Source organism: Salvelinus fontinalis, chromosome 27 (assembly GCF_029448725.1).
Source record: "Salvelinus fontinalis isolate EN_2023a chromosome 27, ASM2944872v1, whole genome shotgun sequence".
In the NCBI taxonomy this organism is placed as follows: domain Eukaryota; kingdom Metazoa; phylum Chordata; class Actinopteri; order Salmoniformes; family Salmonidae; genus Salvelinus; species Salvelinus fontinalis.
The window spans coordinates 29,555,828-29,569,553 of record NC_074691.1 but is presented as its reverse complement, the minus strand read 5'-3'; the positions used below and the strand labels follow the sequence as shown (position 1 = coordinate 29,569,553).

The 13,726-nt window shown below is 43.1% G+C and overlaps 1 protein-coding gene across 1 annotated transcript in view; it reads left to right on the top strand.

The window, feature by feature from the left end:
* The window catches only part of LOC129825412 (dynein axonemal heavy chain 8-like), a 69,582-nt gene that overhangs the window by 45,235 nt on the left and 10,621 nt on the right, over positions 1-13,726 (top strand). Inside the window, exons 59-77 of the mRNA XM_055885506.1 lie at positions 88-280; positions 509-631; positions 785-915; positions 4,171-4,324; positions 6,265-6,429; positions 6,617-6,843; positions 7,010-7,128; positions 7,267-7,370; positions 7,506-7,682; positions 7,907-8,074; positions 9,250-9,465; positions 10,195-10,332; positions 10,443-10,570; positions 10,760-10,931; positions 11,172-11,327; positions 11,490-11,645; positions 11,816-11,998; positions 12,141-12,246; positions 12,427-12,679. Of these exons, the coding sequence (XP_055741481.1) occupies positions 88-280; positions 509-631; positions 785-915; positions 4,171-4,324; positions 6,265-6,429; positions 6,617-6,843; positions 7,010-7,128; positions 7,267-7,370; positions 7,506-7,682; positions 7,907-8,074; positions 9,250-9,465; positions 10,195-10,332; positions 10,443-10,570; positions 10,760-10,931; positions 11,172-11,327; positions 11,490-11,645; positions 11,816-11,998; positions 12,141-12,246; positions 12,427-12,679 (3,069 nt within the window). The remainder of the gene's footprint in view (positions 1-87; positions 281-508; positions 632-784; positions 916-4,170; positions 4,325-6,264; positions 6,430-6,616; positions 6,844-7,009; positions 7,129-7,266; positions 7,371-7,505; positions 7,683-7,906; positions 8,075-9,249; positions 9,466-10,194; positions 10,333-10,442; positions 10,571-10,759; positions 10,932-11,171; positions 11,328-11,489; positions 11,646-11,815; positions 11,999-12,140; positions 12,247-12,426; positions 12,680-13,726) is intronic.

Below are 13,726 nucleotides of genomic sequence, written 5' to 3'. Positions count from 1 at the left end.
GATGTAACCATTCTCAAATTCATAGATGGATGACTGACAGTCCATGAGAATGAAACCAATGGTGGTCATTGTGTCCCTGTGCTGCAGGTTTGTCTGCTTTGAGGACAAGGTGTGGTTTGAGAAGGCCATATCCAGGGTGATCCAGGATCACGTGGACCCCAGCCTGGTCCCTGACCTCCACCCTGACCCCTACTTTGTGGACTTCCTGAGAGAGGCTGTCGAGCCCACGGGAGATGAGGCAGATGACGTCTGTTTGGACGCCCCCAAAGTTTACGAACTGGTAAAGAGCCAAGGCACATTGTAGTCTTATGTTGTTCAAACTAGACATAAGGGCTGGTTTCCTGGACACAGATTAAGCCAAATCCTGGACTGAAAATATACAGTATTTCCTGCATGCTTTTCAATCCAGTACTAGGCATAATCTGTGTTTCGGGAAGCAATCCCTGAAGGTTTAGATTTCATCCATTTGCAAAATGTGTATCTAACCAAAGTAATGTTTCATCATTAGGTGCCCAGTTTTGAGTTCCTGTGTGAGAAGCTGATTATCTATCAGAGCCAGTACAATGAGAATGTTAGAGGGGCCAGTCTGGACCTTGTGTTCTTTACAGATGCCATGACTCATCTAATCAAGGTTAAACTAACATCCTGACTGCCATGTTATTCATAATCACTCAATATTACTCTGTCATCTGTTTTTCGAACATTTGTTTAATTAAAATAAGGTTTTGTAACAACATCTTTAGATAAGGTGAGAATCTTTATCTATCCTGTGGTCCCCCCACAGATCTCACGTATCATCCGGACAGACTGCGGCAACGCTTTGCTAGTGGGAGTGGGAGGATCAGGAAAACAGAGTCTCACCCGACTGGCTTCCTTTATAGCCGGATACAGTATATTCCAGATCACCCTGACCAGGTAAGTACGAGGGGTTATGTGGTTGATTGTCAATAACAGTTAGGTAAAGTAGGTCATGATGGATCATAGAGATCCTATTATATTACTAAAGGGACAATGTCATAAAACCTCAAAGTTCCAGAATAAAATTATAATTGCCTTCATTGTGGTAAAGGAAATCCAAACCAGTCTAATTGGAATGAATGACATTAGAGGCATAGGTGATGCCTTTCCTGTTTTTACTTATGCAGGATTTTTTGTGAAATACATTTTATTCTAATTCCTAATTCTATGTGAGCAAAGGATTTGGAAAATATGAAAGTAGCATAGTAAGGGCAGCAATTAGTGTTATGCAAATCAAATCAAATGTTATTAGTCACATTTGGTCCCCCTCCACTCAGTATTTTTGTTAAACAGAAAACCCAAACATATGGCAGCAGATCCACAAGGTCTGCCATGAGAGGTGACTGTGTAGTTCCCCTAAGGAAAAGCACCTTTAGTACGGTAAATCCGCTTTTTCTGTGAGAGCTTCCCATGTCTGGAATACACTGCCATCAGACACACATAACTGCACCACATATCACACTTTCACAAAATGCTTGAAGACATGGCTAAAGGTCAATCAGATTTGTGAACATGGTCCCTAGCTGTGTGTTGCCGCTTTCCATGTCTGTTGTCTGTAACTTGTGAGGTGTGGAAACACTTTGTTGCTTTTATGAATTTTGTCTTGCTGCTTTTTGTTCTATGTTGCTCTGTCTGTATGCTACGTCTTGCTTGTCCTATGTTGCTATGTCTGTATGCTATGTCTTGTTCTATTTTGCTATTGTCTATATTGTAATTGTTTTTAATAACCTGCTCAGGGACTGCGGTTGAAAATTAGCCGGCTGGCTAAAACCGGCACTTTTACTGAAACGTTGATTAATGTGCACTGTCCCTGTAAAAATAAACTCAAACTCAAACATGTGCCCGAATACAACAGGTGTAGGTAGACCTTACAGTGAAATGCTTACTTACGAGCCCCTAACCGACAGTGCAGTTTAAAAAAATATGGATAAGAACAAGAGATAAAAGCAACAAGTAATTAAAGAGGAGCAGTAAAAAAAAATATATATATATACAGGGTGGTGCTGGTTACAGAGTCAATGTGCAGTGGCACCAGTTAGTTGAGGTAGTAGGTACATGTAGGTAGAGTTAATTAAAGTGACTATGCATAGATGACAACATGGATGGCAGGAAGCTTGGCCCCAGTGATGTACTAGGCCATTCACACTACCCTCTGTAGTGCCTTACGGTCGGAGGCCGAGTAGTTGCCATACCAGGCAGTGATGCAACCAGTCAGGATGCTCTCGATGGTGCAGCTGTAGAACCTTTTGAGGATCTGAGGACCCATGCCAAATCTTTTCAGTCTCCTGAGGGGGAATAGGTTTTGTCGTGCCCGATTCACGACTGTCATGGTGTGCTTGGACCATGTTAGTTTGTTGGTGATGTGGACACCAAGGAACTTGAAGCTCTCAACCTGCTCCACTGCAACCCTGACGATGAGAAGGGGGGCGTGCTCGGTCCTCTTTTTCCTGTAGTCCACAATCATCTCCTTTGTCTTGATCACGTTGAGGGAGAGGTTGTTGTCCTGGCACCACATGGCCAGGTCCCTGACGACCTCCCTATAGGCTGTCTCGTTGTTGTTGGTGATCAGGGCTACCACTGTTGTGTCATCGCCAAATGTAATGATGGTGTTGGAGTCGTGCCTGGCACTGCAGTCATTAGTGAACAGGGAGTACAGGAGGGGGCTGAGCACATACCCCTGAGGGGCCCCTGTGTTGGGGATCAGCGTGGCGGATGTGTTGTTACCTACCCTTACCAGCTGGGGGCAGCCTGTCAGGAAGTCCAGGATCCAGTTGCAGAGGGAGGTGTTTAGTCCCAGGGTCCTTAACTTATTGATAAGCTTTGAGGGCACAATGGTGTTGAACGCTGAGCAGTAGTCAATGAATAGCATACTCACATAGGTGTTCATTTTGTCCAGGTGGGAAAGGGCAGTGTGGAGTGCAATAGAGACTTTATCATCTGTGGATCTGTTGGGGCGGTATGCAAATTGGAGTGGGTCTAGGGTTTCTGGGATGATGGTGTTGATGTGAGCCATGGCCAGCCTTTCAAAGCACTTCATGGCTACAGACGTGAGTGCTACGGGTCGGTAGTAATTTAGGCAGGTTACCTTCGTGTTCTTTTGCACAGGCACTATGGTGGTCTGCTTGAAACATGTTGGTATTACAGACTCAGACAGGGAGAGGTTGAAAATGTCAGTGAAGACACCATGCGGCCTTGTGAATGTTGAAAATGTCAGTGAAGACACCATGCGGCCTTGTGAATGTTGACCTGTCTAATGGTCTTACTCACATCGGCTGCGGAGAGCGTGATCACACAGTCTTCCAGTACAGCTGGTGCTCTCATGTATGTTTCAGTGTTATTTGCCTCGAGCCGAGCATAGAAGTAGTTTAGCTCGTCCAGTAGGCTCGTGTCACTGGGCAGCTCTCGGCTGTGCTTCCCTTTGTAGTCTGTAATGGTCTGCTGGCCCTGCCACATCTGACGAGCGTCAGAGCCGATGTAGTACGACTCAATCTTAGTCCTGTATTGACGCTTTGCCTGTTTGATGGTTCGTCGGAGAGCATAGCGGGATTTCTTATAAGCTTCCGGGTTAGAGTCCCGCTCTTTGAAAGCGGCAGCTCTAGCCTTTAGCTCAGTGCGGATGCTGCCTGTAATCCATGGTTTCTGGTTGGGGTATGTACGTATGGTCACTGTGGGGACGACGACATCGATGCACTTATTGATGAAGCCAATGACAGATGTGGTGTACTCTTCGATGCCATTGGATGAATCCCAGAACATCTTCCAGTCTGTGCTAGCAAAACAGTCCTGAGGTTTAGCATCTGCTTCATTTGAGCACTTTTTTATTGATCTAGTCACTGGTGCTTCCTGCTTTAATTTTTGCTTGTAAGCAGGTAACAGGAGGATAGAAGTATGGTCAGATTTTCAAAATGGAGGGCGAGGGAGAGCTTTGTATGCATCTCTATGTGTGGAGTATAGGTGCTCCAGAGTTATTTTCCCTCTGGTTGCACAGGCATTTAAATTAGGCAAGTCAGTCTCAAAACCGGCTGTATGGTATTGAACATGTATTTATATTCCTGTCTGAAGTATAATAGTAATTAATTGATACTCCATATACTAAGGAGATAATGGGAGTCCAGCTGAGAATTGGTCCCTAATGCCCCTGTTTCCTACTAGGACGTACAACATCAGCAACCTGATGGACGACCTGAAGGTCCTTTACAGAACAGCCGGGGCAGACGGCAAAGGCATCACCTTTATCTTCACAGACAACGAGATCAAGGATGAGGCCTTCCTGGAGTACCTCAATAACGTGCTCTCATCTGGGGAGGTGATCAATTTTTTTTTTTTTTTTTTGCAATTTCTTAGGGGGTAGATCAGCTTTAATAATGCAGATAGATTGTAGCTTCCATCAATGTAATTGTCTGCATCATTTCCAATCCCCCATATATTTTTGGGTAAATATATACAGTATATATACAATACCAGTCAAAAGTTTGGACACACCTACTCATTCCAGGGTTGTTCTTTATTTTTATATTTTCTACATTTTAGAATAATAGTGAAGACATCAACACTATGAAATAACACATATGGAATCATGTAGTAACCAAAAAAGTGTTAAACAAATCAAAATATATTTTATATTTGAGATTCTTCAAAGTAGCCACCCTTTGCCTTGATGACAGCTTTGCACACTCTTGGCATTCTCTCAACCAACTTCATAAGGTACAGTAGTCACCTGAAATGCATTTAAATTAACCAGTGTGCCTTGTTAAAAGTAAATTTGTGGAATTTCTTTCCTTCTTACTGTGTTTGAGCAAATCAGTTGTGTTGTGACAAGGTAGGGGTGGTATACAGAAGATAGCCTTATTTGGTAAAAGACCAAGTCCATATAATGGCAAGAACAGCTCAAATAAGCAACGAGAAACAACAGTCAATCATTACTTTATGACATGAAGGTCAGTCAATCTGGAAAATTTCAAGAACTTTGAAAGAATCATGTAGTAACCAAAAAAGTGTTAAACAAATCAAACTATATTTTATATTTGAGATTCTTCAAAGTAGCCACCCTTTGCCTTGATGACAGCTTTGCACACTCTTGGTATTCTCTCAACCAGCTTCATGAGGTAGTCACCTGGAATCAATCAAATGTATTTATAAAGCCCTTCTTATATCAGCTGATGTCACAAAGTGCTGTACAGAAACCCAGCCAAAAACCCCAAACAGCAAGCAATGCAGGTGTAGAAGCACAAGCAATGAATTTCAATTAACAGGTGTGTCTTGTTAATGTGAGAGAAAAGACATGAAGGTCAGTCAATCCGGAAAATGTCAAAACATTTAAAGTTTCTTAAAGTTTCTTAAAGTTTCTGGAAATCTGTCCTTTGGTCTGATGAGTCCAAATTTGAGACTTTCGGTTCCAACTGCTGTGACTTTGTGAGACGCAGAGTAGGTGAACGGATGATCTCCGCATGTGTGGTTCCTACCATGAAGCATGGAGGAGGTGGTGTGATGGTGTGGGGGTGCTTTGCTGGTGACACTGTCAGTGAATTATTTAGAATTCAAGGAAAACAAGCATGGCTACCACAGCATTCTGCAGTGATATTCCATCCCATCTGGTTTGCGCTTGGTGGGACTATAATTTGTTTTTCAACAGGACAATGACCCAACACACCTTCAGGCTGCGTAAGGGCTATTTGACCAAGAAGGAGAGTGATGGAGTGCTTCATCAGATGACCTGGCCTCGACAATCACCCGACCTCAACCAAATTGAGATGGTTTGGAATGAGTTGGACCGCAGAGTGAAGGAAAAGCAGCCAACAAGTGCTCAGCATATGTGGGAACTCCTTCAAGACTGTTGGAAAAGCATTCCACATAAAGCTGGTTGAGAGAATGCCAAGAGTGTTCAAAGCTGTTATTAAGACAAAGGGTGGCTACTTTGAAGAATCTAAAATACATTTTGATTTGTTTAACACTTTTTTGGTTACTATATGGTTCCATATGTGTTATTTCATTGTGTTGATGTCTTTACCATTATTCTACAATGTAGAAAATAGTAAGAAAAAAAAAAGTGAAAACCCTTGGAATGAGTAGGTGTCCAAACGTTTGACTGGTACTGTATATATACATATATTTTTTAAATATATTTTCCTTTATTATTTTCCCCTGTAATCAAGTTACTCTAATGTTATCTATCATTATTCTAACGCTACTCTAGTAAAAGAAAATTTCCAATTTGTCATTCTTAATTATTATGCTTGTTGTGTGCAGGTGTCCAACCTGTTTGCTCGTGACGAGCTAGACGAGATCACTCAGAACCTCATTGGTGTAATGAAGAAAGAGTTGCCTCGCGTCCCTCCCACCTTCGACAACCTGTACGACTACTTTATCTCCCGAGCCAGGAGGAACCTGCACGTGGTTCTTTGCTTCTCTCCGGTATGATTTAGTAAAACCGGAAACATAAAAACACCACCTCCATGATTGTCTCTCAAGAATTCAGGAGTTTGTTATGTAGTATCCCAGAGTAGTTCCATATAGAGGTTTGCTGGCATCAGCCGTTGAGGGCAGAGTGAAATTACATTTGTTCGTATTCATCCATCCATCCCTTTATTTCCCCTGACAGGTTGGTGAGAAGTTCCGTTCGCGCTCCCTGAAGTTCCCAGGTCTGATCTCAGGCTGTACTATGGACTGGTTCACTCCCTGGCCCAGCGAGGCTTTAGTGGCCGTGTCCCAGTACTTCCTCTCTGACTTCCACATGGTGTGCTCCCCCGAGGTCAAAGCCGCGGTGGTACAGACCATGGGCATATACCATGATAAAGTGTCCGTCACCTGCGAGAGCTACTTTGACAGGTATTGTAGTTGACTGAAGTTGGGAACTCAAATGCAAATCTAGTCTTAAATCCACATTTATATTTATAAATGACAAGAATGTACATGCCAGATAAATGGCATCCATTTCTTATACCCAAAGCCTGCCAGAATAATTGACGTGTGTGTTTTAATTTTTCCACCCCAGGTTCCGAAGAAGAACTCATGTGACCCCTAAATCCTACCTGTCTTTCATCAATGGATACAAGACAGTATACAGTGAAAATTACAACTTTATCAACACACTGGCTGAGCGCATGAATGTTGGTATGGAAATCCAATTGAGTGGCTACTAGCTAAGGCATAATGATGAACTTCAAACTAACTGCTTATTATATTGTAAAGAAAATAAATGTTGGGATTTCTTGTCAGATTGCAGTGTTGTGTAAATGCTTTGTATTGCAGGTCTGACCAAACTGTTGGAGGCTAGCGAGTCTGTGGCTCAGCTGTCCAAAGACCTGGTTGTTAAGGAGAAAGAGCTGGCTCAGGCCTCCATCAAAGCAGACAAGGTAAATGGGAAATAAAATAGAAACCATAAAATGTTTATTTCATTATATTTCTATGTAGGAATCACCCTTTCACATCCATTCACAGAATACATGCATGTAAAGTTTGCCTGCTGATTTGTTGTCTTGTCTGTACAGGTGCTGGCAGAGGTGACAGTAAGCGCTGAAGCAGCCACCATCGTAAAGGCTGAGGTCCAGATTGTAAAGGACAGAGCCCTGAAGATTGTGGAGGGCATTGAGAAGGAGAAAGCCTTTGCAGAGGTCAAGCTGAAAGCAGCTAAACCGGCTTTAGAGGAGGCAGAGGCCGCTCTGAATGTGAGTCTTACTGTACATGAAAAGATCCATTTGAAAAACAAAAAATATATATATTTTGGGCCATTTGAAATTGTTTCTTGTCATTTCGGGTCATGTTCAGTAGGTAACAAAACAGAAGAAAAAGGACTAAAATAGGGATGGTACTACCGCAACTTTTTTCCTTTTGCAAAATGTTTTCTGTTACATTCCCTAATGATCTCAACTCTGTTATATATTCTCCTTAGACCATTAAAGCGGCTGACGTAGCCACGGTGAGGAAGCTGGCCAAACCTCCCCACCTCATCATGAGGATCATGGACTGCTGTGTGCTGCTCTTCCAGAAGAAGCTGGACACCATCACCATGGACCCAGAGAGGCCCTGCCACAAGCCCTCCTGGGGAGAGGCACTCAAGGTCAGAAAGCCTCCATTCTAGACTCTACCAGACTCATAGATCTCTACATCTCTCTATGTATGACTCTGGTTATAATAGTACAACAAAATAGAATAGAAGAGGCCTTGATATATTGTCCTCGGAGAAGAATATTATTTTTACCAAGATTTTACACTATCCACCACATCAAACCATCAGATAATCACTCAGATGTTACATTTACATTCCCAGTCCCGTCTCTGTATATTGATTTGATTTGTTGTAGCTAATTGTTTGGTTTGTTGTAGCTAATGTCTTGGTTTGGTTTGTTGTAGCTGTCTTGGTTTGGTTTGTTGTAGCTAATGTCTTGGTTTGGTTTGTAGTAGCTATTGTATTGGTTTGGTTTGTTGTAGCTAATGTCTTGCTTTGATTTGTTGTAGCTAATGTCTCGGTTTGGTTTGTTGTAGCTAATGCCCTGGTTTGGTTTGTTGTAGCTAATGTATTGGTTTGGTTTGTTGTAGCTCATTTCTTGGTTTGGTTTGTTGTAGCTCATTTCTTGGTTTGGTTTGTTGTAGCTAATGTATTGGTTTGGTTTGTTGTAGCTAATGCCATTGTTTGATTTGTTGTAGCTCATTTCTTGGTTTGGTTTGTTGTAGCTCATTTCTTGGTTTGGTTTGTTGTAGCTCATTTCTTGGTTTGGTTTGTTGTAGCTAATGTCTTGGTTTGGTTTGTTGTAGCTAATGCCCTTGTTTGGTTTGTTGTAGCTAATGTATTGGTTTGGTTTGTTGTAGCTAATGTATTGGTTTGGTTTGTTGTAGCTAATGTATTGGTTTGGTTTGTTGTAGCTAATGCCATTGTTTGGTTTGTTGTAGCTAATGCCATTGTTTGGTTTGTTGTAGCTAATGTATTGGTTTGGTTTGTTGTAGCTCATTTTTTGTTTTGGTTTGTTGTAGCTCATTTCTTGGTTTGGTTTGTTGTAGCTCATTTCTTGGTTTGGTTTGTTGTAGCTCATTTCTTGGTTTGGTTTGTTGTAGCTAATGTCTTTATTTGGTTTGTTGTAGCTAATGTCTTGGTTTGGTTTGTTGTAGCTAATGTCTTGGTTTTGGCCAAAGCCCCCCCCCCCCCTCCCCCTCCCCCTCTATGTGCTTTAGCTTATGAGCTGTGTCCTTTGTGTTACTTCAATTGCCGGCCTTCGGTATTTAAATTTGCCTTTGTAGCTGATGAGCGCCAGTGGTTTCATGGCGTCACTGCAGCAGTTCCCCAAGGACAGCATTAACGAGGAGATGGTGGAGCTACTGCAGCCCTACTTCCAGATGGAGGACTACACGTTTGAGTGTGCCAAGAAAGTGTGCGGCAACGTGGCAGGCCTGCTCTCCTGGACCTCAGCCATGGCCACCTTCTTCGGCATCAACAAGGAAGTGCTGCCACTCAAGGTACGGGGAACATAAGCTAAATGATTCTACCCTCCATGAAGTAGCATGGGAACACTATTTGTGTGTGTGTGTGATCCGATATATTGGAGTGTTGGGCCAGTAACCGAAATGGACCTGCTGGATTGAATCCCCGAGCTGACAAGGTAAAAATCTGTCGTTCTGCCACTGACCTAGGCAGTTTAACCCACTGTTCACCGGGCACCGATGACGGCTGTCCATTAAGGCAGTCCCCCGCTGTCACGCCCTGGCCATAGAGAGGCTTTTATTCTCTATTTTAGTTAGGCCAGGTTGTGACTAGGGTGGGCATTCTTTATTTTTATGTTTTCTATTTCTTTGTGTTTGGCCGGGTGTGGTTCTCAATCAGAGGCAGCTGTTTATCATTGTCTCTGATTGAGAACCATACTCAGGTATCTCTTTTTTCCACCTGTCTTTGTGGGAAGTTAACGTTGTTTGATGGCACTTAGCCTTAAGCGTCACGGTTTGTTTTGGTATTGTTTATTGTTTTGTTGGCGACATCTGCTATTAAAAGTATGTACGCTCACCACGCTGCACCTTGGTCCTCTTCTTTTCACGGCCGTGACACCCGCACCTTTCTGATTCAGAGGGGTTGGGTTAAATGTGGAAGACACATTTCAGTTGAATTCATTCAGTTGTACAACTGACTAGGTATCCCCCTTTTCCTTTTGATAAGCATTGTGAACAGTAGTTTTTCTCCACGTGTGTGGACAGGCTAACTTGATTATCCAAGAGGGCAGACTGTCAAAAGCCAATTCCGAGCTAGCAAGTGCTCAGTCTCAGCTGGATGAGAAACAGGCCGAGTTGGACAAAGTACAGGCCAAGTTCGATGCTGCTATGAAAGAGAAACAGGTGAGGTCCAATCCTTAAAAAATAATGTATTCTTAAAATAAATATAAATATATAGATAGAATAGCAGAATAGAATGTAGTTCAAATAGTTGATTTTGTGATGCTTTACAGGATTTGCTGGACGATGCAGAGATGTGCAGGAATAAAATGGTGGCAGCGTCAGCACTCATTGATGGGCTTAGTGGAGAGAAAGTGCGCTGGACAGAGCAGAGCAAACAGTTTAAATCACAGATCAACAGGCAGGTTACAGATAAGAGGATAGCATCAAGTTTCTTTACTTTCAGTGTTTTGACTGAAGTCATTGTTACTTTGTACAAAGATTTCATGCAATGTAATACAATAAACTACAGACAATATCAATGCTCAGTTCTTTCCATCAGAGGCTTTTCAATGTGACCCTTGACCATCTGTTGTCGTCTCTTGGATAGACTCGTAGGGGATGTCCTCCAGCTCACTGGCTTCCTGTCGTACTGTGGACCCTTCAACCAGAACTTCCGCAACATGCTCCTGAAGGACATCTGGGAAGCAGAGCTCCGCAAGAGGAAAATCCCTTTCACTGATAACCTCAATATTATCTCTATGCTGGTGGACCCCCCTACTGTAAGAAAAGATCATGAACGCAGTAGTGAATTGAATTTTACTTTTGAGTTGCAAACAAAACAGGCATCGACAAAATTTGCATTTGAATCCCAGAGGATAACACGTTAAAATATTAATGAAAACACTTATTTCCAAAGTGCTTCTTAGTATCCATTTCACTGAACTAGAAGTTGTACGAAATGTGTTTTGTTATGTCCCAAAGCACCACACTGAAACATCCTTTCCTTTTTTGTGTGTCAGATAAGCGAGTGGAACCTACAGGGACTGCCTGGAGACGACTTGTCAGTGCAGAACGGCATCATCGTGACCAAGGCCACGAGGTTCCCTCTCCTCATCGACCCTCAGACCCAGGGCAAGGCGTGGATTAAAAAGAAAGAAAAAGCCAATGATCTGCAGGTAAGCCACTCACTGACTGACAAGAACTCATGACTAGCCATGTTTAGTAGGTAGAAAGTGTTTTAAAACAGAATGAAACTGGGAGGTACTACATGAATGTATCCAATAGGAACACACCATTTTGTTTTCCCCTACTGAACACGACCATGATATCTCTTGCAGGTCACGTCCCTCAACCACAAGTACTTCCGTACCCACCTGGAGGACAGTCTGTCGATGGGACGACCGCTGCTCATCGAGGATGTCAGAGAGGATCTGGACCCCGCCCTGGACAACGTGCTGGAGAAAAACTTCATCAAGTCCGGCTCCACCTATAAGGTACATACCACAGCTCTCAGATCAGTTTGACTTGAACAGCAGTGTTGTGAAATAGCCTGGTTAAACCAGACTGAACACTGTGTTCACCATGAAATGTAGCGAAATCCGTTTGGATGCCAAGCTAATTGGGAAATTAAGCTCCCATTCAAACCTGTGCTCATTGGTTGTAGGTGAAAGTGGGAGACAAGGAAACCGACGTGATGGATGGCTTCCAGCTCTACATCACCACCAAGCTGCCTAACCCGGCGTACACGCCCGAGGTCAGCGCCAAGACCTCCATTATAGACTTCACTGTCACCATGAAGGGTCTGGAGAACCAGCTGCTGGGCCGAGTCATCCTCACCGAGAAATACGTAAGCCTTCATTAACACTTTATAAACCATTCATAAGCCCTTTATAAAACCTATGTGAACATTTTCCCTCAGGACTTCAGAGGCATTGGTTTTGGTGTTGTCGGCAATACGTTACATGGATGCTCTGATGGTACTGTAACAGGAGCTGGAAGCAGAGAGAGTCAAGCTAATGGAGGATGTGACGGCCAATAAGAGGAAGATGAAGGAGTTGGAGGATAACCTTCTGTACAAGCTCAGCTCCACCAAGGGTATTGACTCCTAGGATAAACAAATCATATTAAGTGTTACATCTGATGTTTGGGTAATGTTTCAGATACTCAGACTGCTCAATCTGCATGTTTGTGTGTGTGGTGTCTGTCTGTGTTTATGTGTCTTTCTGTGTGTTTCTGTCTATGTGTCGGTGCATGCGTGCATCTGTGTGTGTCAAGGTTCCCTGGTGGATGACGAGTCCATGATTGGCATCCTGTCGGTAACCAAGCTGACGGCGGCCGAGGTGAGCGAGAAGCTGCACGTGGCAGCCGAGACGGAGGTGAAGATCAACACGGCTTCAGAAGAGTACCGGCCGGCTGCCTCGCGTGGCAGCATCCTCTACTTCCTCATCACTGAGATGAGCATGGTCAACGTCATGTACCAGACCTCCCTGGCACAGTTCCTCAAGATCTTTGACCTATCAATGGCCAAGTCAGTACCAGGGATGGGATTTTTCCTGATTGATCAGGAATTCCTGCTTTTCAGATATTTATCCTTCATACAAATATATTAGAAATGGACCTATCCCAAAATCCAAATTTTCCTGATCAAATCCCTCAGTACACAGAACACATAGCAAATTCACCCGCTTGTTTACCCTTTCATAATTTTTTTGATCAAGTTTGTGTACACTCACATTATATCAGTCCATACCAGGGGTCTCCAACCTTTTCTAGCAAGAGAGCTACTTTTAAGAAATTAAATATGTCGCGAGCTACTGTTTTTCTTCTAGCTTTCAAACAGGCACATTCTTCTCTTCTCCTCTACCCTGTAACTCTTCACCAGGTCCTTAGTGTACAAGAGAAAGCAGTGCACTATGTTTTCTCCCAATATACCTGGTAAAATAAGGGTTCATAAGCAACTCTGCTTTTCTTTCCCCAAATTATGTTATCAGTTTAATTTTTTCCTGGTTTTTGATTTTGTTTTGTTTTTCACTTTCAAAAATTACACTTGTTCATGCAGGTTTGACACAAACCGGTCCACCTGGCACCTACTACCATACTCAGTTCAAAGGCACTTAAAGGGGGTCCCCTTAGAGGGGGTCACACTCGGACATTCAGAGAGGGGGTATATTATTGTGGCCCTGGCGGCACAGAATCAAGGTCGGACTGCATGGAGATGCGTGGGGACATGGTCATGACTGGTGGCCGTATTGTGGGTGTTTTTTCAGGAATAGGGTGTACATTTGACTGCCATTATCTAGGATATGACAATGGTAAATAAATTTCAAATTTTGCTTATTTTTTTGCGCGGTCTTGCAGGCCTTCTCATGCAGCTGCAACTGCAATAGCATTTGGAAATCATGACCCATCTTGAGTTGGGCTCTGGGATGGTGCAACTGTTGAGAAAGTGAGCTTATGGTTGTGTGGGGGTAAGGGCTGAGTGTGTATGTGTGTATCCCACAACTGTTGCGAAAGAAGAAGTAAAAGATGTAAGGTACAATAGAGGATGATCCACAGCTATATATAATACAAATCG